The sequence below is a fragment of the Colius striatus genome, chromosome 3 (assembly GCF_028858725.1).
Source record: "Colius striatus isolate bColStr4 chromosome 3, bColStr4.1.hap1, whole genome shotgun sequence".
NCBI classification, from domain to species: Eukaryota; Metazoa; Chordata; class Aves; order Coliiformes; family Coliidae; genus Colius; species Colius striatus.
Genome location: NC_084761.1, coordinates 26761613 through 26783930, shown reverse-complemented (window position 1 = coordinate 26783930; position 22318 = coordinate 26761613). Strand labels below are relative to the sequence as shown.

At 37.6% G+C, this 22318-nt stretch overlaps 1 protein-coding gene across 1 annotated transcript in view; it reads right to left on the bottom strand.

Annotated features, from left to right (window-relative positions):
• FAT4 (FAT atypical cadherin 4) overlaps positions 1–22318 on the bottom strand; it is a 145188-nt gene that overhangs the window by 68939 nt on the left and 53931 nt on the right. The window contains exon 2 of the mRNA XM_010197115.2: positions 2359–2490. Within this exon, the coding sequence (XP_010195417.2) occupies positions 2359–2490 (132 nt within the window). The remainder of the gene's footprint in view (positions 1–2358; positions 2491–22318) is intronic.

The following is a 22318-nucleotide window of genomic DNA, read 5'->3' as shown; positions in this document are numbered from 1 at the left end:
ACTGGCATGTGAGTAGCACTTCCACAGCAAACAACAGATCAAAGAGATTAGGGAGAAAGAAGTCCTGTAGCTGCTTTAAACATTCTTACCTAAAAGACAAATTTAACAGAGATAAATGCCCACTCATATTTGCGAGATGAGACAAGCATACGTAGCTGAACTTAGGAGGGTATCTCTTGCCAAACTTTTTCTCTGGAGTGTTGTTTCAAAGACATGAACTGAGCTAACTGATAATATGAAATTTAGAAAGAAAACAAGCTTCTACTGGTGCCCAACCCTGAATTGCTGCATGCAGCACTTCAGCATACACAGCCGTCTGTGTGCTCAGGTGTGCCTGGGGGTTGTCACACACTTTCCTCCAATTGTGCTACTCAGCAAAAACATCTGATGAGAATTTAAGATTTCAGAGATGACCTCATTCTACACCATTTGTTTGACTAGCCAGCGTCCTCCTAATAGAGCACAGCTAAAACCACAACCACATGTGATCCTCATTTCATCAAACTAGTAACTTCACGTGAGTTAGGTGAGGAGCAGAACAAAACACAGATATGTAAAACATATTAAAAAGCTGTATAGAAATTTCACCTCGACAACTGACTTTAAAAAGTGGCAAAGTGCTAGAAGCTGCTTTAATTGTTAAAGCCTTTGGTACCACTTAGCACCTAGAGAATGTCTTAACATCTCAGATCTCTACAATGTTCTTATAACAGATATGGGTTTGAAATTTGCTGTTCCCCTTCTAAAGCTGAAGCTGATTCTGAAAGCATCCAGGCATGTAGCAAGGGCAGCATGCTGTTTTACTGAGCTGCATATATAGGTTGCATGTGCAAAGAAAGAGCCAGAAAGGTGTGATGTCAGGAAAACTGCATGAAAAACAAGGAGTGTTCACCGTGCCCTCAACTTCAAAGAAGGAGGAAAAAGATAAACTGCACACTGCTGAAGAACTTTGAGCTCTGTAAAGGGATTGAGTTACAAATATTCAGTTAAGTTAATATTAAGTTAATTGCCACTGGGTGAAGTGCTTCAGAATGGATAACGTACTAGGTGCACTTTAGGAATGGTCAAAAAGAGGCTAGAGCATTATACATTGCTAGATATCTGTTTGCCACTTCACAGCAGAGAACAGTAGTTCAATATGTACTTCTTGCTAATCCGAAGACAAACAGCTAGAATTTTTGTCACAGATAAACACTTTTCCAAAAATCTTTTTTCTTTTCTTTTGTCTATATGTCAGGCTGATACCAGAAAATAAAGAGAAAATCAAAAATGTTCACAATCACAGTTGTACCACTCCTGGAGGTGTTCCAGTGGTTCCCTCTGTAATAGTAAGGTTAAGTACATCAATTAACAACCACAGGACAACTAACCAAGCTAGCACAAAAAAAAAAGGCCAGAAATAAAATTCTCTTTAGAAGGTTGAATTGCCTTATTATTTGCATTACAACACAAACTTCTTTGCTTTATTCATACCTTTCCCTACTGGAAAGAATCAGTTCAAGTGAATTAAACAATATGGAACATTCTCATAACCCTCTTTCCAAAAGAAATTAATACATCAAATTATAAATGGGTATATATGCTTGACCCATACAACAAGGCTGCAATACCCCTCACTAAGCTGACTGGCCAACTGTTTTAACACCAGTTGCTCAAAGGATTTTGCTAGCTGCTTAATGGCTTCTTAGTTGCAGTACCGTCACAGTAACGAATCTAAATGGGCAAAACTATTTTGCAAACAAGTTCATGTACAGAGCCCATATTTTTGCATTATTTCCCCTGGTTTTGGTGAAATGAAACCTTTAGGAATGGATAATATTGATATTAAGTAATAGTCAAAAGGTGAACAGGCATTATCAAAAGTTTTCTTGTTCTCTAAGGTTCATTTTACATTAATGTTCACACCTTGAAATTGGGTTCAACTATAACATCTCTGCTTCAAAGTTAGTTTAGGTCTCAAGCTGTGGTTCTAAACTGAATGTCAATAAATCTTTATCATGAGCTGGCAGTCCAGCACCTTTGAGAAGGCATTGGATATGATGCATGATGAGACTTATAACAAGACCATCTAAAATCAAAATGCGAGGCATTTTTTGCCGTGGAAGCACTCATTAATAGAATGTTTTGCTAGTATAACTCGTTATATACAGACCAGTGAGTAGCCTTCAAATAACAGAGTATTTATCTCGCTTGCTCGTGTGTGTTTTCCTCTGTGTGACTCCATGACATGGAACAGTCTTGTGAACTGGCCAAACACAGTTTAAAGCAGGACCACAATGACTCCCAAGGCCAAGCTCTCACAAACAGAACAGATAAAAATGTAACACTTTTAGTACAAATATTCAAATATGAAACTACCTCATCAGCATCCATGGCTGTCAGCTGCAATATTTTAGATCCATCTCCTATGTTCTCTTCTACAGTCAGATCAAGCATATCTGTAGGGAATACTGGTGGGTTGTCGTTGATATCCTGAAGTGTTATTTCCACCTGTAAGAAGCAGGAATTGGGAAAAGTTGTGTGAGCAACCTGAGTTAGATGCTGATTGGACCTAAATGTTACAAATCACGTAATTTTGAAAGAAATCAGGTAAATTGCTCTTAATCACATGAATTAGAACATTCCGAAATCACACAAACAACAGGAAAAGCCCCTCCGGATATTAAAATTCCACATTGTTATAAAATACTGATAGGAAAGGCTCTAACATAAATAAAGTTAATTTGACTTGTTGATAGCAACTGATTTTAAGTGGTCCTAGTCTAGTTTATATTGGAAAAGATCCACTGATAGACTGTCATTGTAATCCTCAAAGTCGGACCCTGGAGGATAGCTGCCAAGTCCCGGGTCAGGAGATCATTCAACCATTAAATGCTGCCTGACATAAAGATGAGGTGGTGTAAAATTCTCCCTGAAATGTTTATATATTGGCAACTCTCCGTTCTGAGGAAGGAAAAAAAACACTCTTGCACTTTAATTTTTTTTTTTAAATAATCTGTTTTTCTCTCTCTCAAAGGTCTCCTCCAATTGCAAACATAAAGGTTACTTTAGAAGTACTCACTAGCATCTACTCTCCTTGCATATGCACACCTAAACAAATTTCCTTTCACATTTGATATTTGTATGCTTTTCCAAGTAGTAATGATAGTTCCTAAAAGGTTGTTGTGTGTTCTTTATTCCTAATTTTTCATAAGTAAGATTGCTGCCCTGCTGATGTTAATCCAAAAAGCTGCAGAGCTTTGTTTTCTCTCCTTGCCGGGTTTGGTATGTAACATTTCAAAAAAGAAAGAAGAAGACACAGCTGTTTTACATTTATTATGAAACAACCCAAAAGGGCTTGTTTTGGATCCAAAATATTAAACAGCCACCAAACTCTGAAGTTCTGCTAACACGAAAGCTAAGTAGCTGAAGGGTGTCTGTCCTTATTGCTCATCAAGGAATGGAGAAAGGTAGGTAAGGCTGTTGCACAGGAAGAGAGGCAAAGGTATACATGAATTAATTAAGATAACTAGATTGATAGATAAAATATTATTTAAATTATAGTATTTGCCATGACACTATCCACTTAGTTGAAACTACATGGGTTAGGCTGCTCAGAATACAACCAACACAGACATTTAAGTCTACAATTTCTACTATTTCTAGTCACCTGCCATAATATTTTCCTTTTTCATTCTGTTTTCATACAGACCAACAATTGCCAGGGCATTCTGACTTATCACCAGTACAATCCCAAAGTTAAGCAGTTTAGTGATAGAGGTTTGACCGTGCCCACAGAACAACTGAGTCACCTGGTCTCACCTGCTGCATCTTTCTCCGAGCTCTCAGTGGCTGCACTCTATGGTCACCAGTCCTCTGAGGGTCTGCAGAGACCACATCCTAAAGGATGCTTCATCTTTCTGTCCTCTCAAACGTAACTATCAGAAAGCTGAACATTTTCACCAGTGCTAGACTTTGTGATGGAACTGATTTTGGTATGTCAAGCTACTGTCCTTCATCAAAGACCCTGGAAATATAAATTGCTACAGACATTTAAATACACTGAGGGGATATTTGATCCTAACACATCCATCTCCTCTGCCTCAGAGGGCGTTTCTACTGCAGAGAAGGCTGCAAGGAGCTCAGCTGTTTCCCTGATAAGCATTTTTTGTCCAACAGGATTTCTTCAGAGTGGAGAGATCTAGACAACTGTGAACACTGTGGTAAGTATCTATGCCATACTGGGAGATGTCTTCCACTCAGGGATCCAAGCCACTTTCAGTCAATTCAAGTTAGTGAGCTTTTTTCATTTATTTACTTTTTCAGTTTGTGTTCAGTATTTATGCCCACAGTAGATTATTGTCAGCCTGCCAGAACTTTTCCACAGCATTAAAGAGAATGATGTGTCTTTAAAAACACAGGAAATATTTCATTAATATCTTATATATCTGCTGGAAGTGAAGACAAAACACTGTTTTTCTACATGTCCTTTTATACAAGGTCATTATTTATTTGTACCATATTCAATTCCTTTGACCATTCACAAATGGTACAAAAGCCACCTTGGCCTGAGATAGATTAACCCAGGAAGTTTTATCATGAAATTGAAATTCTTGACAACAGAAGCACAAGAAGCCCTGACCCTCTGGAGCCTCATACACAATGATTTGACAACTAACTAAGCAGACATAAACATCAAGAGAATAAACCAGCCCATTTTGTTTTTCATGATGACTGCTACATCTGAGTGACAATCACAGAAATGGGAGAGCAGCAGTAGAAATGACAGATAAAGGATTTTGCCATCTATCCTTGCCAAGCAGGTCCTGCCCCCTGAACTGGCACAGTAAATTATGTGTGCCATTCGGTTCAAAGTACAGTTTCCCCAGATAGGGTTTCAAAGTAAAGCAGCAGCACAGCTCTGCAATTTATTTATTTGTACCATATCTCATGCTCTGCTAATGTTTCAGCTGCAGGTGACATTTCATCAGTAGAACCCATTTTCATTATGAGAGACCACACTTTGTAAAAGTCATCTGAAAAATATAAAACTTCTAGGGTTTTGGATTGGGATCTGTGCATTACATACAGCCTGCATAAAGTAAAATAGTCAGAATCCAATAGTCAGATGGCTAAGAGTTGTGGAACAAAATAATTAATTATAAAGTCAGATTCTAGTGAAACGAAAGAAAGAATAATAAGGACGTAATTTTGTTCTGAAAAATCAGCTCACAAGTAAACAAAGACACTGTATTTTATACCAAAGATCTACTTTACATGATGGAAATAAGAAAATAAATAAGAAAATCTAAAATAAGGAATTGTTTAGGAAAGGACCACAAAGAATTTATAACACAAATTCCTATTTATCCACAGGGCTTAAATAACTCATACTGTTTCATAATTCACTGTTGGCCAAGTTTAATTAGCATTAGAATTAATGCTAATTTAGCATAATTTAGCTCTGTGTAAACCTATCTTTTTACTTATGCTATAATGTATTCCTTCAGCTTAAACACAGTTCTGCAAACCTGAGGAATAAGATCCTGGGATGCGCTACTTTGCAGAAATTACAGTCAAGTAATGTACTTCTGCAAAAGACTTGAGAAAAAGCTTCAGATTTTCTCCAAAACAATAGAGCCCCTCTAGCTCTACGCCAGAAGTCTCATCTAAGAAAGTATACATCCTGAACAAGTTCAGGTGTCAATGTAATGTCCATTCTTCTATTCAGGAGTTCAGAAATTAATTTCACTTAGAAATTATTTCAGAAGCTCCAGTCCCAAGCAGAAGCTCACAGAACAACCACAACCACAAAGCCTTTTCATTGCCGCAAGGCACTGAAGGATTTCAGGAATTTTATCACATTATTACTGGAGAGAAAAAAAGAAAAAAAAACCCACCCAAAAGCTTTAATCAATATCTAAATCTTTCCCCAACCATTGGAAAGCCTCTATCTTTGTAATTCCACATTACATTTGCATAGTTATCAATGTGTGCCACTCGAATTCTTGAAATACATGGTTTGATCAATATCATAATCTACCAATTAATAATTATGTGCACTTCTGCCTCAGACGTAATGAAGGCAAGACAAGATAATCATGGCACTATTACTGGAAGTATATACCATGGGGACTGTGTTCAGAAGAGTTTACAGAACATGTGCTGTGCTCTCAGTCTGCAACAATTGCAAGATGCCCACCAGCAACAACAGCAAGCACAAGAACAGATATCTAGGAAATCAAAGGCCTCAAAACCTGAAATAGGCCACAGAAAGGAAAAAAAAAATATGAGCTTAAGGGATTTTTCCAAACCTTGGCCCCTAGAACAGCAAGGAATTATTAGGTGACAATGTCTGTACAACTGTAGGGAGCAACATGCTCAGCCCATATGCTATGTAAGGGTGAGGGAGCTCTGGCACAAGCTTCTTCTCAGGGGGTTTTCGAAACCTTGATTACCACTTCTGTTAACAGTACCCCAGACTTCTTACTGTCATTCAGAGGACTTAAGTGTAATTAAATACAGCGACAGCAAAGGTAGTGAAGTGTGTTTGCTCACACATTTGTTCTTTTTAATTCTTGAAATTGCTTTCTCTGGTGATCCAGGCACTGATCACAGAATGGTAGGGACCTTTAGAGATCATCAGGTCCAACCTCTCTGCAGAAGCAAGTCCACCTAGATCAAGTTGCAGAGGAACGTGTCCAGGCAGGTCTTGAAGATCTTCAAGGAAGATCTCCACACCGTCCCTGGGCAGCCTGTGCCAGGGCTCCCTCACAGTGAAATAGTTTTTTCTTATGTTTCAATGGAACTTTTTGTGTTCCAGCTTCATACCATTACCCTTTGTCCTGTTGCTAGATACAATAGAAAAAAGGGATGCCCCAACCTCCTGACATCCACCATTTAGATCTTTGTAAATATTAATGAGATCCCCCCTCAGTCTCCTCTTCTCCAGACTAAACAGCCCCAGTTCCCACAGCCTCTTCTCATAAGGAAGATGTTCCAGTCCCCTGATCATCTTGGTGGCCCTGTGCTGGACACGCTCTCTGATGTGGGCTTTGCTCCTCTGCACAGCCTTGAATTTCTGCAGAAGCCACGGCAACATACATAGCCACAGACACTTCTAAATCTGTTAAGACTGTGATAGAAAACTGATGAAAGGATTAAAAATATTCCCTTGCTTTAGCTGTTCAAGGGGAAATGAAAAAAATTAAAAAGCTTTGTTCTATCTGCTTGCATATGTAAATCTCTACAAAATTACTTTTGTACAAATTCTAGGGTAATGTTTTTCTATCACACATTTAATGTGTCTGGAAAAAAGACTTCCTTAATTTATTCCGCAGAAAAATATGTGCAGCTTATTTACTATGCTCTGTAAAATAACCTCAATAACTTTAACATAGCAATTTCTAGACAAACTTATCTTTAAGTGGTTTTTGTTTGTGTGCTTGATTTATATTCAGTTAAGCCTATATTAAACTAAGATGCAAAAATACAAATATAACAAACACAGAGATTAGCAAAAAATGCAAATTAAACAATACCACAATTTTTCCTGTGTCTGAATAAAATTTCTCATTCTGCAGGCTTAGTAACTTTCTCACAATAATACATTGCCTCTGTCATTGTTACAGATGGTCAACGCATCTTCATCTGTAACAATTTGCTGCAGCCTGCTGTCACCGGTATTTTCAAAGCAGAAGTATTAGTTACCTTGATCTTGTTAAGTTTCTTATTTGCTGCTCAAATTAGTCTTTTGCATTTTTTTTCCATAAACAAATTCAGAACAGACTGAGGCAGGGCAGCACTCACCTCAAACAGTTTTGCCTCGATTCACCTTAAATGTACATGGAAGAAAAATAAGAAGGTTTTTCTTTCCATTCAGACACACTTCATGTCTTAACAGATCATACCAGGACCTCACTTCATAAAACATACAGTATCAATTTAAGCATTAGGGCATAAAAAGGCTCTTCATAGAGTGATGCTGCAACGTAAAGTCTCCAATAGCTTCATATGTTGCACACAGTACTGAAAATAATTTATTTTGGGGGTGCAAGAAGAAACTCAATCATGATGGAAACCAAGAGAAAAAAGATACTTTTTGAGAGAGGTTAACCAAAATAAATGCATTTGAATAATCCATTATTATTAAAAATTATTTGTTGAATTAAAAAGCAGTTGCTACAAGATGAAGTTTCATTTCTTAGAGCAAAGAAGTCATCCACTTCAAAAATACTTCTACCTCAGATAATTCTTAGTGAACAGGCCAGACAAATTCCGTGCTCAACATAGAAAACTTTACGTGAAAGTTTCACTCTGGAACAGAAAATTATTTTAGTAACCAAACTTATTGGGTTTAAGAGCTACAAAGGTATGTAAAATAAAAAACTGCACTGGAAGGCAAGATGCCAAATTCTATCTGATCGTAACACCCTCTATAAACCAATGGGCTCATTTGACCAGAATCTACCTCACTGTTTTACTGCACTTATTAAACATTTATTTTTCTTTTATTTCACAGTGAGGAGGGTTTATAGACAGAATACTTTTCTAAAGTTCTCCCATCTATAGAACAAAAATGACGGGAAAAAAAGATGCCAAAGGAAACTTGAATGAGCTCATGTAGCAGCAGCAAGTTTCACAGGGGGTCCCAAAATGTACGCAGTAATTCTTGCTTGCAGCCATCCTATCCCTGTTATCCTCTTGATCAGAGATCTATAGATAGAACACTACTGAAGAAGACACGAACTCCCAGATGTCTCACATATTCAGTAACTTCTTCCAAGGCTACAGCTATTTGATTAAAGATCAAACAGAGTGGAAAGGCAACACTTTTCTTTCAATTTATATATTGTTGAGTCATTCTTCTTCCCCTTTCTTGCTGGTGTGTTGTTTGCTATGTCTCTCAAGAGATACCATCCAATAATCTACAGCGAGCATTGGTACACATCACCCTGAAGACTTTTACTTATGTTATGATCCTTCATATCAAAAAAAAAAAAAAAGCTTATTCTTTCCTGAAGATCATGGCAGACTAAAACTGAATAGATACTAGTCCCTATTCCTTGAGCTAAATATTCTAAATATTCTAAATAATATCATTCATGATGGTAAAAATTCAACTATTTCCATGTAACTAACTGAAGAACCTGGACAATACTAGTAATTTTTCCTCCTTTCTCCATCACTTTGGCCTTTCGGATCACTCAGCAATGAATACTTCGCTAATCCTGAAATATACACATGTATGAGTAGATTCCTTTTTTAATGATGTGAGTAATTATATTGGCTACTCACATCAGTGAAGTTATGGTTATACAGAGTGTTTGCAGGACCAGTGTGTGTGGGCTTCCTCCAAACTGTGAAGGTAAGGGAATAGAAAGATTAAGTATCATATAAGATTAAGAGTACGAGCAAGAAAAAATGCATTTTCAGAAGGGAAAGAAGAAAAATCTGGTTCTGTTGGGGTTTTTGTTGTTTTTTGTTTAGTTGTTTTTCTACATATATCTTTACATTCCTAAAAAAATCTCTAAAATAATGTTTCTATTGATGATAAAAAACCATAGGCTATCCTGAACCAGTTTCCCACTTTGTTCTAACCAAAATACAGTAAGGGTAGGGACAAAAAAACCCCACTCATGTTTGAAAATTACTGAAGAGCCAATAATAGCAGAACTCAGGAAGGTGGAAAAGCAGAACTACGGACCATACATATTTATAATTTCCACAACAAGATGGAAAGCCCATTAAAAAACCCCAAAAACACAACAAAACCAAAACTGTCCTGGGACAAGGCAATAACATTTTCTTAGAGGCTGAATAAGGCATCTGAATATCCCATTTTCCAGGACACAAATGATCCCAGTGCATGCTAGTACAATAAAAATTGCATTAGTATATTGTGCTGCAGGCCAGCAAATCTGTTAAATAGAATACAAAGTTGTTAAGGATCCCACTATTAACAGTGCAAAGATTGCAGCTGGGGAGAAAATGTGAAAAAAAATCCTCACTCTAAAAAGTCATTGTATGGAAAAAAAAGACAAGTTCGAATTTCAGTAGCTGTCACAATCTTTGAGTTTTGGGGTAACATCTTTGAAGGAAAAAAAAAAATAATCTATGTAGTGAATATAATCCAAACCGTTTCTAGTACATTTCAGGCAAAGCCCCTAATTTGAGGTGATGGTGACAAGCGCTTAGACAATAAATGGATGTGTCAGCCATACACCTCGCCCCTAGGATCTCTCCAAAGGAGACCAGGGCATAAGATTTAATTTCAATATCTTGTTTTGTGCACCTTAATGAAAAAGAGGAATTGAAAGCTCTCCTGGGCTACATGACTGCCCACTACGACACAAATCAAATATCGACCCAACTAAAGCCAACAGTTTGAGTCCATTTAGAATGGAGATTACAAAAAACATTTCCTTTTCCCTCCCAAAATCGGGAATTACTACTAATTACAAGCCTTGAAATTGTTTAGAAACTTAGGGCTCAATGCACTTTGTCAACATGTTGCCTTTTCTCCATTAAATAAACATGCATGGAAACATGATTAATAAGTTTTCTATGTAATGCTGGAGTTTCCCAGGTAATTGTAATCTATGGGTTTAAATTCCAGTGTTTTAACACCATGTAACTTTCCTGAAGTTAAAATCATACTGTAAAGTACAGTTTAGTAAGGTAATCTGATGCTTTGCAAGCAACTCACATCTATAAAGCACCAATATTTTCTGAAAAATTTGGGGAGATCAGGGTGCTTTCAAAGACTCAGTGATTTAGTTGACACTATCAGAAAAATCATAGACTCGTAAAATACTTTGGGTTGGAAAGGAACTTTAAAGGTCATTTAGTCCAAATCCCCTGCAACAAGTAGGGGCATTTTCAACTAGATCAGATTGCTCAGAGCCTCATTCAACCTGAACTCAAATGTTTGCAAGGATGGAGCATCTGCCACCTCTCTGGGCAACCTGTGCCAGTGTTTCATCACCCTCATCATGGAAAATTTCTTCCTTATATTTAGCCTAAATCACACATAAATTTACTTTCATCATTTTTTAAAATTAAAAAGATGACACTTCCTTGTGTTATCTCTTAACAAATACTCATCCTAGCGCTGCAAAGAAAAGGCAACATAATTTCTTTCTTCTTTCTATCCTTTTTTTTTCCCTTTTTCTGTTAAGGTGTCCACCGGGAGTTGCACCGCCTGGAGTCTTGATTAAATGTTTCACTGCATCCAGAACACTTCATCATGCAGCATAGCCAAAATCTATTATGGCTTAGCAAGTGACTCATGCTTTAGTTATGAGAAGACCATAAGAAAGAACATTTTACATAAAAATGCCAAAAAGGCTGGTAATTTAATCGAGATTTTAAGTAGGTATGCGAGGTCTCTGTGTCCAGCCTGTGCAGACAATAAAGCATTGTCTGGAAACGTGTTACCCACTGTGGTTACATCTAATTTTTCATCAAAGTCCAGATGATACTGTCATTGAAAAAAGGCTTGTTTTTGTGAGGGCGCTGAAAATACCACTTGTAGCAGACATACAGTGTGGTTTATCCATTCGTGCTAGGAATCTATCACTACCTGGGCAAAACATTCATTAAACCAGCAACATGGGAAACGGTGTTATTAGCCCATGAGTAAACACATGCAAGTGATAAATCATGGCCCATGCTCACAGAAACAGATGAATAAACACCAGAAGAGCATACAGAAAATAACCTCAGAAACTTATTTGCAGCACTTACTCTTTGCATGCATCCCATAAATAACAGGAGGAGACACATGTGGTATCCTGACACAGCCATTCATGTGTTCAGATATGCTGTCAGGTCACACCAGGAAAAGATTTGTCACAATGTAAACACACCGGGGTACAGGGAAAGGAAGGGTCAGATATTCAAAAGCAAGTAAAGTGAACAATTCAGGCTATGTTTCAACTACCAATGCTTTCTTGCTTGGGAGCATTACATGCACATAGCTATGACTGATGGCATTCCTCCAGCAAAGGCGACTGCTTCTGCCGACCCAGCCGGGACGGGACACCAGTACCTCTGCTTCTGGCCCCAAAACACTTGCAAAGGCTCACTGAGTATGGGGTGCAATCACAACAAGCGGGGCTTTAGTAGCTGACTCCATTGTTTGAAAAGCCAAAAAGAAAAAAAAGGTTTTCCAGAGGTAAAGAAAGACGTTACCATTCCCATTCTTCCTGAAATCAATACTTTTAAGTAATTGTTTAAGTGCTACATCATTTACTGCTCTCTAAAAAAGAGGCACGGTCTCAGATACAACAGAGGGAATTAAGACTGGGTTGAAGAATGCACTACTCAAACCTTGGCTAATTTAAGAAAGCAACAGCACACCGATTTTAAAAAATATATGAAAACATAACTAAACACATGGAAACCCAAAATAACCCAACTTCACAATACTTGAGAGATAAACGTCAAAGTGGTACAAGGAATAAAAAAGATAAAGAATATCATAAGCAGTCATGTGTTTTTCCTCCCTTCACCACCAAAATCACAATGAAACACATGTTATTTTGTCAGTACTGGTAAATGATTAACACATGTAGCTCAGTTAATAGTCACACAGTTTTAAAAAGAGTTTAATTGATCAAATAAGTTATTTTGACTCAATTTCAACAGGACCAACTAACATACCAGAACCTCTTCCAAGTCTGCCCAGAAATGGCATTCCACTGGGACCAACACATGGTTGATCTGGCACTAAAGGACCATAAGTATCTATGGCACGTACGTACACATATGAATATATACATGCACATAACAAGCTGGCATGGCCCAGCTTGCAATCTCAAGACAAAAATGCACTGACCCAGGGAGCACCATGGCAGTTATGCACCTTAGCTATCACTACGTGTATCACAAGAACCAGTTTACTATGGCACATATTAAAAGATGCAATTGCTTCCTGTACTGCCATCAGGGCATTGTGTATGGTGAAGGAGAGAAGGGAGAGCAGAGTGGCTCTGTCCTTGAGCACACTAATCTGGAAGTGTTCAAGGGCAAGCTGGATGAAGCTTTGAGCAATATGAACTAGTAGAAGGCATTGCTGCCCATGACAGGTGGGTTGGAATTAGATGATCTTGAAGGTCCTCTCCAACTCAAACCATTCTGTGATTCTATGATTTGTCCCTTGAGTGTTGAGTCAGTAGCACTGCTTGGCCACTTCAGGGACCAGAAAAAATCCAGCCATCCTTTCACTGCCTACCCATGGATGCTGGGAAATGTGGTCCTACGTACACATGGAGTCCTATGTCGCTTCCATAGATAAAAGAAGTGATTTTCTCATAAACATATCAATTCTTCTGTATGTAACAGTACTTCTAGTTACAAAAACCTATTCCAAATAGCTGCCAAACACTTGGCAAGCACCTGTTAGTGAGGGAGTGTTTTTTCCTTTTTTTCCTTTTTTTTTTGTAAATACTCAAAACATTATACATTTGGGAACCATTTAGTTTATAACTTTGCATTTAATTAAATGAGGTCTACTCCCATGTAATAAGGAATGGATTGAATTAGTAAGAACATTTCTGTCCAGGCCAGAAAAAAAAGGACAGATAGAAAAAGTAAGCATTAGCAGTTCAAGGATGGGAATGTCACACCTCTAAATTAAATAAATCACTTACTTAAATGTACAGGTGTGACATTTAAGACAAATTCAATCAAGACAATGGGATACATCCATTCCATCACTGAAGGCTGCCTAAACAGAAGAAGAAAAGCTCTTTACTCAGAAGTGTCATGGCAGGAAAGGCATTGCTATAATTACTAAAGAAACTAAAGGGTTTTCCTCTGTGAGTGGAAGGGAATTAAAGATATAATGCAAACCGATGTTTTACAGTGTTACAGGGGTTTTATAGTGGCACCTTTATGAGGAGAAACCCTATATGAGTCTAAATAGATTTTACCAAATAAAATACACACGGCCAAAGTCTAACATTCTAGTTTCACACTTAGAAGAATGGGGACATTTTCTAGAGATGCTTACAATTTTTTTCGCCATAGCATCAACAGGTTGCTAGAAAGGAACTGCAGGGATAGAAAAGGCAACTATATACACATTTCAGGGAAGTACCCTTCTCATCTTACTCCTCATCTGTGGACTGCAGTCTTCTGCAGCAGCTTCACATCTGCTCCTTTAGTGTCAGGAAGAGATTCCTTCCCGTGTCCACAGCCCACTTACAGCCAGAAACGCTTTTTTATGTGGTCACAGATGGACCTTGTCATTGTGGCTGCCTTAAGCAGACTGAGCTGACCATCAAGACTCTGGCAGTAGTCTCCTCTGCCAGAAGGGCAAGTTTCTGAGTTCACAAAGAGGTTTGTTAAGACCAGCAGATCAGGACTGCCTGGCTATATGCTGCAAATTTGTGCTGCCCTGCCCTTCCTCTCTTCTGTGTGCCTGCAAAAGTCAGTGCAGGTATGTTCAAACAAACCCAGGTCACATGGGACTGAAAACATGCTGCACATTGTGGGGGCAAACACTAGTCCTGTGAAGGCTAAAACAGATTCAACTTAGATTCATCCAGCCTCATCCTTGTCCTCAAGGAAATTTGCCACAAAGACAGACAAGACTTCTGTATCTTCAAAATATACAGTTATGCTGCTTCCCTTGATGATCTTGTCAAAATTTAGCAAAGGAGCCAAGAACTTCAGTTTTCTGGGAACATCAGCCTGCCTTTATCCACTTTTCTCCTATGTGATAATCTTTGTTTAAACAGTAGTATCTTCATGAAAATCTTACCCCACTTATCTCTTTTTTTTTTGTCAACTGTGACTATACCACAATATAATTGTATAGTAAAATTATAAAGAAAGTCCTTCCTGCTAACAGTAGACAGCTGGAGTGCATATTAGAAAGACTCATATACTTGTACGCAAAAAAAAAAAAAGGTCCTATGTGCCTCCAAACTTCATTTTTGTGCCCAACAGCATTCAACTGGTCTATATTATCTCTCCTTTAAAAATTGTTCTTTCTAGTATTGAAGTTTTGCAGTATGACCCTTCTTGATGTTGAATAAAGACAACTATATTGGATCTTGACCAAACTGGGACCATTCAAATTCACATGTAACTATAAACTTTGATCTCCAGAGGTATTCTGAATAGCTGAATAATACGGGTTTGGTTTTTTTTTTTTGGCCTGGGAATATGGAAGATGGCTGAAAATCAGTTTATAAAATGTCACCCAAAAAACAATTTTAGTTCCCCATACTTACCTTTTGAATTTTCTTACTCAGTCATTGGACTTTGGATTTGACATAAAAGAATTTAGAAAATCAAGAATTAAAGACTACTTAAAAAGTACCTCTCAAATTTCTATTCTCTAAATACAGATATAACCTGGTGCACCAAAGAAAAATAACGTGAAAGAAAACAGGCACTCACAGAAATAGCTAGAACAGCATGCTTTTGTGGGATTCTCACAGTCATCATCCTTAATAAAGAATATGAAGTGTTTTATTTGAGCATAAATTCAGAGATTTTACTTTTATTGGTGTCTAAAGATCCTCTACATTTTCTTTATATGTAGAACCTACATCAAACTATGAAGTTACTCTCTCTGGCCTCTACAGTCAATAACAAGAACTTTTAATAGTCCAAATTGTATATCAATATCCAAGTGCTATTTACATCTCTCTCCCACAATACCAGACTTTGCACCACAACCTCTCATTGACTTCGTGTTCAAAGATCACACTTTTCAGCGATGCGCAAAGAGAGGTAGGCATATGAATATACAACATGTGAGCAGAGTGAACTTACTTAACAGTTAATGTGGTTAATTGCTTCCTCAACAGGTTGACCAGTACACCTTTTTTTCTAGTTTTAGTGTAGTACACTTCTAGGCTCCCCGGGAGGACGGGACAAAGATTGAAGCCTGATAGTACATGCTCATATGCGACACTCCATGACTGACCTGGGGACACTTCACAGCCACCTACTCCCAATGGTCATTAGGAGAATGTGGTTTTATTGTGGATAGTCCTGATTACCGAGTCAGAAATATCACCAGTAGCTAACAATTATAGCATAAACACAGACACTAGGAAGCCCAGTTAGAGTACTTCAGACAAAGAATGACCAAACCAAAGCCTCCCTTCAATCAAGTCAATTTTATGTTTTGATAATCTTAGTAAACTTTAAAGGGGGGGGGGGGGAAAGAAAAAGAAAAAAAATATACTGGCATTTCTATATATCTTAATTTTAGTGTGGGAGGAAGCAGAAATACCACAAGAGAACAGTTCTCATGGTATTTCCAGCACAAGTAAAACCAGAGAGACTTTTCTTGCTCAGGTCCCTGTCTGATATCCTGACTAAAGTGACTCATCAGTCCCTTGCATTATAGCATTTAAGTTTTCCAGTTATTACTTTAATCATGCCAAATCTTTGATCCTTTGAAAGTTCACCACCACTGGTCATTACTACAAACCTCTGGATTTTTTTTAAGTGTATAGGAAGAATTTTAGCAGTTCTGAGAATCACCAGTTCCCTTCTGAAGAACATACTTGGGGGAAAAAGATATGAGAATGAATGTTCAAACATAACCATAAAAGATTCTGAAATTCTTCACACAGTTTAAGCATCCTTAAATACACGACTAAAAGATAGAATTCTTTCTTTGGAAGATGAAACTTAAGTTCAACTTCTTTGTGTTTATCTTTTGTTTTGTTTCTTCATTCCTCACCAGCGATAATATACATCATCTTCAATAGGGTGTTTATGCTGTTGCATGCAATTTTTATGGAATGTATGTTTTTTCTAAGTGATCTTGTAGGCAAAATTCCAACAGCATCAGTCTTGCTGGTTTTAAATGAATCAAGAAATTCTATGTACTGGATGTACAAACTAGCCCACTATCCATGTGGAATAGATTAGAGGTTGATAATGCATTGTATGTTCAAAACTAAAGCATTTCAATAGCTTAGAAAACAATAAAGAAAAAATTATTTTGAGGACAAAAATGGGATGATTTACAGTGAAATGATGATATTGTATTAATGGGTAGAAGAATAGAGACAGAGGGTAGGCAAAAATTAAGATATAAAAAGAAAGTAAGTACTGCATTAACTCTTAGTAAGAAAATTACAGGAACAAACTTGGGCCATCACAGTGAGGTCTAGAAAATAATATTGCATTTCTTGGACCCTTTTTGTAGTAGTTCCCTGACTATCACCTAAAATTCCTAAATCTCAGCCTGGTTTGATCATTCCACAAGATATGACACAGCTTTTTCATTCTTTTTCCTCACTATAATGTAAAAGAACAAAAGACCTTTTATGCAAAAATACTATTTTCTAGGCATGAACATAGTAATCTTGAAAGCTTTCTGATAAAGCAGTGGAAAAAAGGAAAATGAGGCAGCCAAAGAGTTCTGAAAAAATTAAAACAACGCCTCCACTAGCTCATAGCCTTAACAGTGACAATCACATAATTACCAACGTTAATTTTATAATAAGGGTGATAGAGCAACTGGGAAAGCACTGTGCCTCAAAGACATCACAGTATGCTTTATAGGGATTGATTTCTCTTACTACAAGTAATTGCATGGGAAGAAAAGATGCAGTTGCTCTGTTTAAAAATAGTTTATAACTGAAAATATAACATCCTTTTAGAAACATGCTGTTTGAAAAGCACTGTTAGCATTTTTGAGAAGTTAATAAGATCAATTTTGGCATTTATCAATAGCTGCCTACAACAAACTCCCAGCAGACTTCTCAATCATGATTAAAGGCATCTTTATAGTAATAAAGTGATTCCTGTATTAGTGTTCCAGGGCAAAAAAATAAGGGGCAGGGAAATAGGTGATATGATTAGTATTGTGCAGTGTATGGGAGATCTGGCTGCCATATGGATTTCTAATAGTTATAGAGCCAGTGTTGGATTTGTCTCCTTCACAGGTAAATTTCCATCAAATTGAATGCCTAAAAGCCAATATCACGTTCAAATACCTTTTAATAAACACTTGTGCATATTCAGACTGAACAGTCTGACACAAGTCTTGTAACTGTGGATAGATGGGTGGTTGCTATCCAGTTGAAGTTAGTGCAGAAAAACCCAAATGAAACAGCAGTTTCTTTCAGTTAGGCTTTTTTAAAAAAAACTGTATCTCATTTTATAAACTCTGAGAATATTGACAAGTACCACCACTCATCAGTTTACCACCACTTATCAAGCTTTTAAAGGAATTTTGTTTGCTGTATCTCAGAAATTAAACATTCTTATATTTTAAACACTCTCATATTTGATGGGGTCACCAACATTTCTATTTGAGATGGAGTCAGTTTTTATGGTTAAGAGAAATACATGAATATGCTCAAACAAAACATAGATAATGAAAGCCTTAAGTTATAAATGTCTCTGCAAATACAGGGTGGCAAAAGTTAAGCACCTGACAAGCTAGTAAAAAACTAACCCTCATCTACGCTATACCTTCCATTATAATTATATTCATTACGCGTAATGTCTTCATCTTGCAGGACAATTTAATTTAACTTTCCCCAGAGGATTCTTGATAGCTGCAGATAATGAAGTTAGAAGTGCTGCTCTCTTTCTATAGCACTGTAGAAATATATTCATAGCAAGCAATAATTGTGTTGATCATGAAACAGACAGGGAATGGAAAGCTTTGAAGCTGAATAAATATGGTAAATTTGTCATACATAGCCTGCTCCTCAGCCCTCTCATCATTAGCTATGAGATGGGCTAACTGTGTCAATGACCAGAAAGTCATTAAAATGAGGCTTAATGATGTAGAAATTAAAAAATAGCCAGGAAATTATTTTCTTCAACAAAACCAAATACTTAAGGTTGGTTTTGAGTGTCTGTTGAGTGTGGTGCATTTAACATTAAAAACAGATTTCTATTACAATCATGACTAATAAATATTAAGGATAATATCAATTTCTCATAACTTCAGATATATTATCACAGAATCTTAAGGGTTGGAAGGGACCTCAAAAGATCATTTAGTCCAATCCCCCTGCAAGAGCAGGACCTTTTGCTTTGTAGTTTCTACCTGGTTTTTCATAGAGTTTCCAATACAGTACTTAAATGTTTTTGTAAAGTCATCTCTACCTTTCCTTTATGCTTTATGTATCAATGATACCTAATGGCTGCATGCCATTTGCTGACATGTTATGTTTTGTCTCAAAAGAAGATATTTCCTAAGATGATGAATTATAGATTGCTGGTATATTTGAATAATCTCCCTGATAACTATTACCTGTGCATTTTTCAAACATATTTGTTACACAGGCAACACCAAACAACACACAACAGCTTTCTTACTTTTTGAAGCCCTCTAATTCACATATGCTCCCCAATCAGGCCATGGTAATTCCCCAGTTTGAAGTGGCACACAAAGTGATGTATTTGCACTATGCTTTAGGGAGAAAGTTACAGGTTATGATTACAGAAATTCAGGTTACAATAACAAAGGTAAAAATAAATGAAGAGGAAATATTTGTAGCAATGATAATTGATGACTGGAGTCTCACTGTTCTCAGTTACTCCAAACAAATCCTGAGAGACTCCTGCAAGGTTAACGCCTTTCTTTACAAGTGTTGTACAGAATAATGTACTTTGTAAACACTGCTGAATGAATTAAAACGAGCCATGGTATAGGAAAGTTAAAATGGTCAATTGAAACCTCTTTGTGCAGAAATGCAAACCCTTCAAATCTGTCAAAATTAATGAGAAAAGCCAGAAGAAACATTATAGCCCTCCTGTCTAGACTGCCAGAACCTACAGTCTGCCTCACATTAATAAATGCTACAGAATATCTATTTCTTTCTTCTAGTTGTGGTACTTATGTTTAATAGTCTGTTAACCCTTTAATGCAACAGAGAGGATTTCACTGAGCAATGGAATTCACCACTGTTTTAACCATCTTTGCAAACAAACATTCTTGAGGCCACATTAAAACTCCAAACTGGTTAACAGTCCACAGAAACATGCATGGAAATTTAATGAACAATCAAATTGAGGTGCAATCTGCTACCAGGTTAGCAAACACACAACTTGGTGTTTATCTTCAGAACAGAGTCAAGACAGTGTTGACATGCTGGATAACTTTATTCAAACTTTCTATTTGTTAGAAAATAGATATGGATATTCCTTTCAAAACAATGAATCTACATAAAAAAAGTTTTCATAGTAAGGGAAAAATGTGCTAAAACTATAGTTAAGTCACACAGCCTGGTTTCCTATAAAGCTCAGCTCTGTTACAGCTCTTTTGTCCATTAATCCCAAAGTCTCCATCACGTGGCTTAAAGAAATTGGGAATTCCTCCAGAGGTTGTTTTAACCTTCGAGCATATTTAAAATACTCATTAGCACACACAACTCACAAGTTCACCTGAGTTAACTGCAACTGGAACAATTCCATTCCTTCTTGTTGTTTCTCTCCAATGGGAAAAACTGATGTGAAGCACGGAATGTATGAAGCAGGCAGGAGACAGCTGGGACATTAACAATTTTTCGAGCACTTGTCTTACAGGAATGTATCCCTCTGAATCTGTGCATCTTTAATATACTGATGCACCCACAAGCACCCCCAGATAAAACCCCCGTGTAAGCAAATGGTGTGCCAAAAAACACACTGGTCAAAAATGAAGGCTTGACTCTTATGTTGCTCTATCTCAATTTTCTGTGCCACTACATATATTGATGAATTAGAAATTTTATAACTGGAAAAATATCCTGATCCTGCCACACTACACTCTATTTAACATTTGCACTCTATTGAAATCTTTTGGCACTTACTATTTACAGCAAGGATAAGAACAGATAGGCTTCAGAATAAAAAATGTTTGGATTTATGTTTAGTAGTTGAGTACCTGTTGAGATGAAAGGCTGAGGGAGCTGGGGCTCTTTAGCTTGGAGGCGACTGAGGGGTGACCTCATTAATGTTTACAAATACGTAAAGGGGAGGTGTCAGCTGGATGGAGCCAGGCTGTTCTCAGTGATGTCCAATGATAGGGCAAAGGGCAATGGGTACAAGCTGGAATATAAGAGGTTCCAAAGAAACATAAGGAAAAACTTTTTGACTGTGAGGGTGACAGAGCACTGGAACAGGCTGCCCAGATGGATTGTTGAGTCTCCTCCTCTGGAGACATTCAAAACCTTTCTGGATGAGTTCCTCTGTGACCTACTCTAGGTGGTTCTGCTCTGGCAGGGAAGGTTGGACTAGATGACCTTTTAAGGTCCCTTCCAGCACTTGAGATTCTGTGAATCTGTGATTCTTTGAATACTGTTAAAGATCGTTGAGAAGTAGGTTTAATTTTTTTTTCAGCGTTAATTTTGTGTAGTTACTTTTAGACAATATTATTCCTCCTATCCTTCTCTGTAACTAATTGCAGCACGAGCCGTGCTAATTTTGTGCAATAATTTCAGACTGCAGCAAGCAGAAGGTTTCCAAAGAGCTTTTCTGTACATACTGACTGATGCCATCACACCTCCGGGAGTACTCTGGCCAGTGTGCAGCAGAAGACATTGCACTGTGGATCTTATTCAGTCATACTGTTGTTAAGGGCCACAAAGACATAGGAATCCTTTTATGATATCAACATTATGCTCAGATGGGAGAGTGGCTCCAAATTGCCGCTTTGTGCTGGCGACTGAGCCTCAGCGCTGCTTTTCCTCTCCCAACCCATCCTGCCCACAGAGGCCCAGATGCAAAGTAGATCTGACCCAGAGCTGGAGGAAACAGGGCAAAGCATACTCCTTTCATTTCCCTCATGATCCGAAGACTTCAGACTGGGATATCTTTCATGTAGAGCAGTGGCAAAGCCACAATTGAGGCCTATGATAATTACATCCTACGTTGGTTTTAAAACTTTTCCCATCTTAGTCGTTAAGAGACAAACAAGCAAGAAAAAAAAAATTACAAAGAGAAATCTTACAAAGCAGAATAAGCTTCCCAATGGGACTTTGCAAGTCCACATCCATGGCACACCATGCTGGGGCACACAGTGGAGTGAAACCAAGTGGAGGTAACCATTGAACTCACTTGAGGAGCTCTGCTACGCACTTGAGGAGCAGTGTTTCAGGGTCTTGAGAAGCCCAGACACCCCCACATCAAGAAGATATGAGCTACACGCCCAGGGCATGAAAGTCCTGTTGGCACCTCTGGTAAATCTGTACCTGTGCCACAACTCCTCATTTTTCAGGCTGATGAACATGTACTTAATGAACATTAGAAATGCAAATAGTAATCCTAAATCAATTCTCTATTGACACTTATCTAAAGTAGTTTGACACATATGAAGACATTATTTTTTCATTAACATTAGACAAAAGTATTTTCCTAC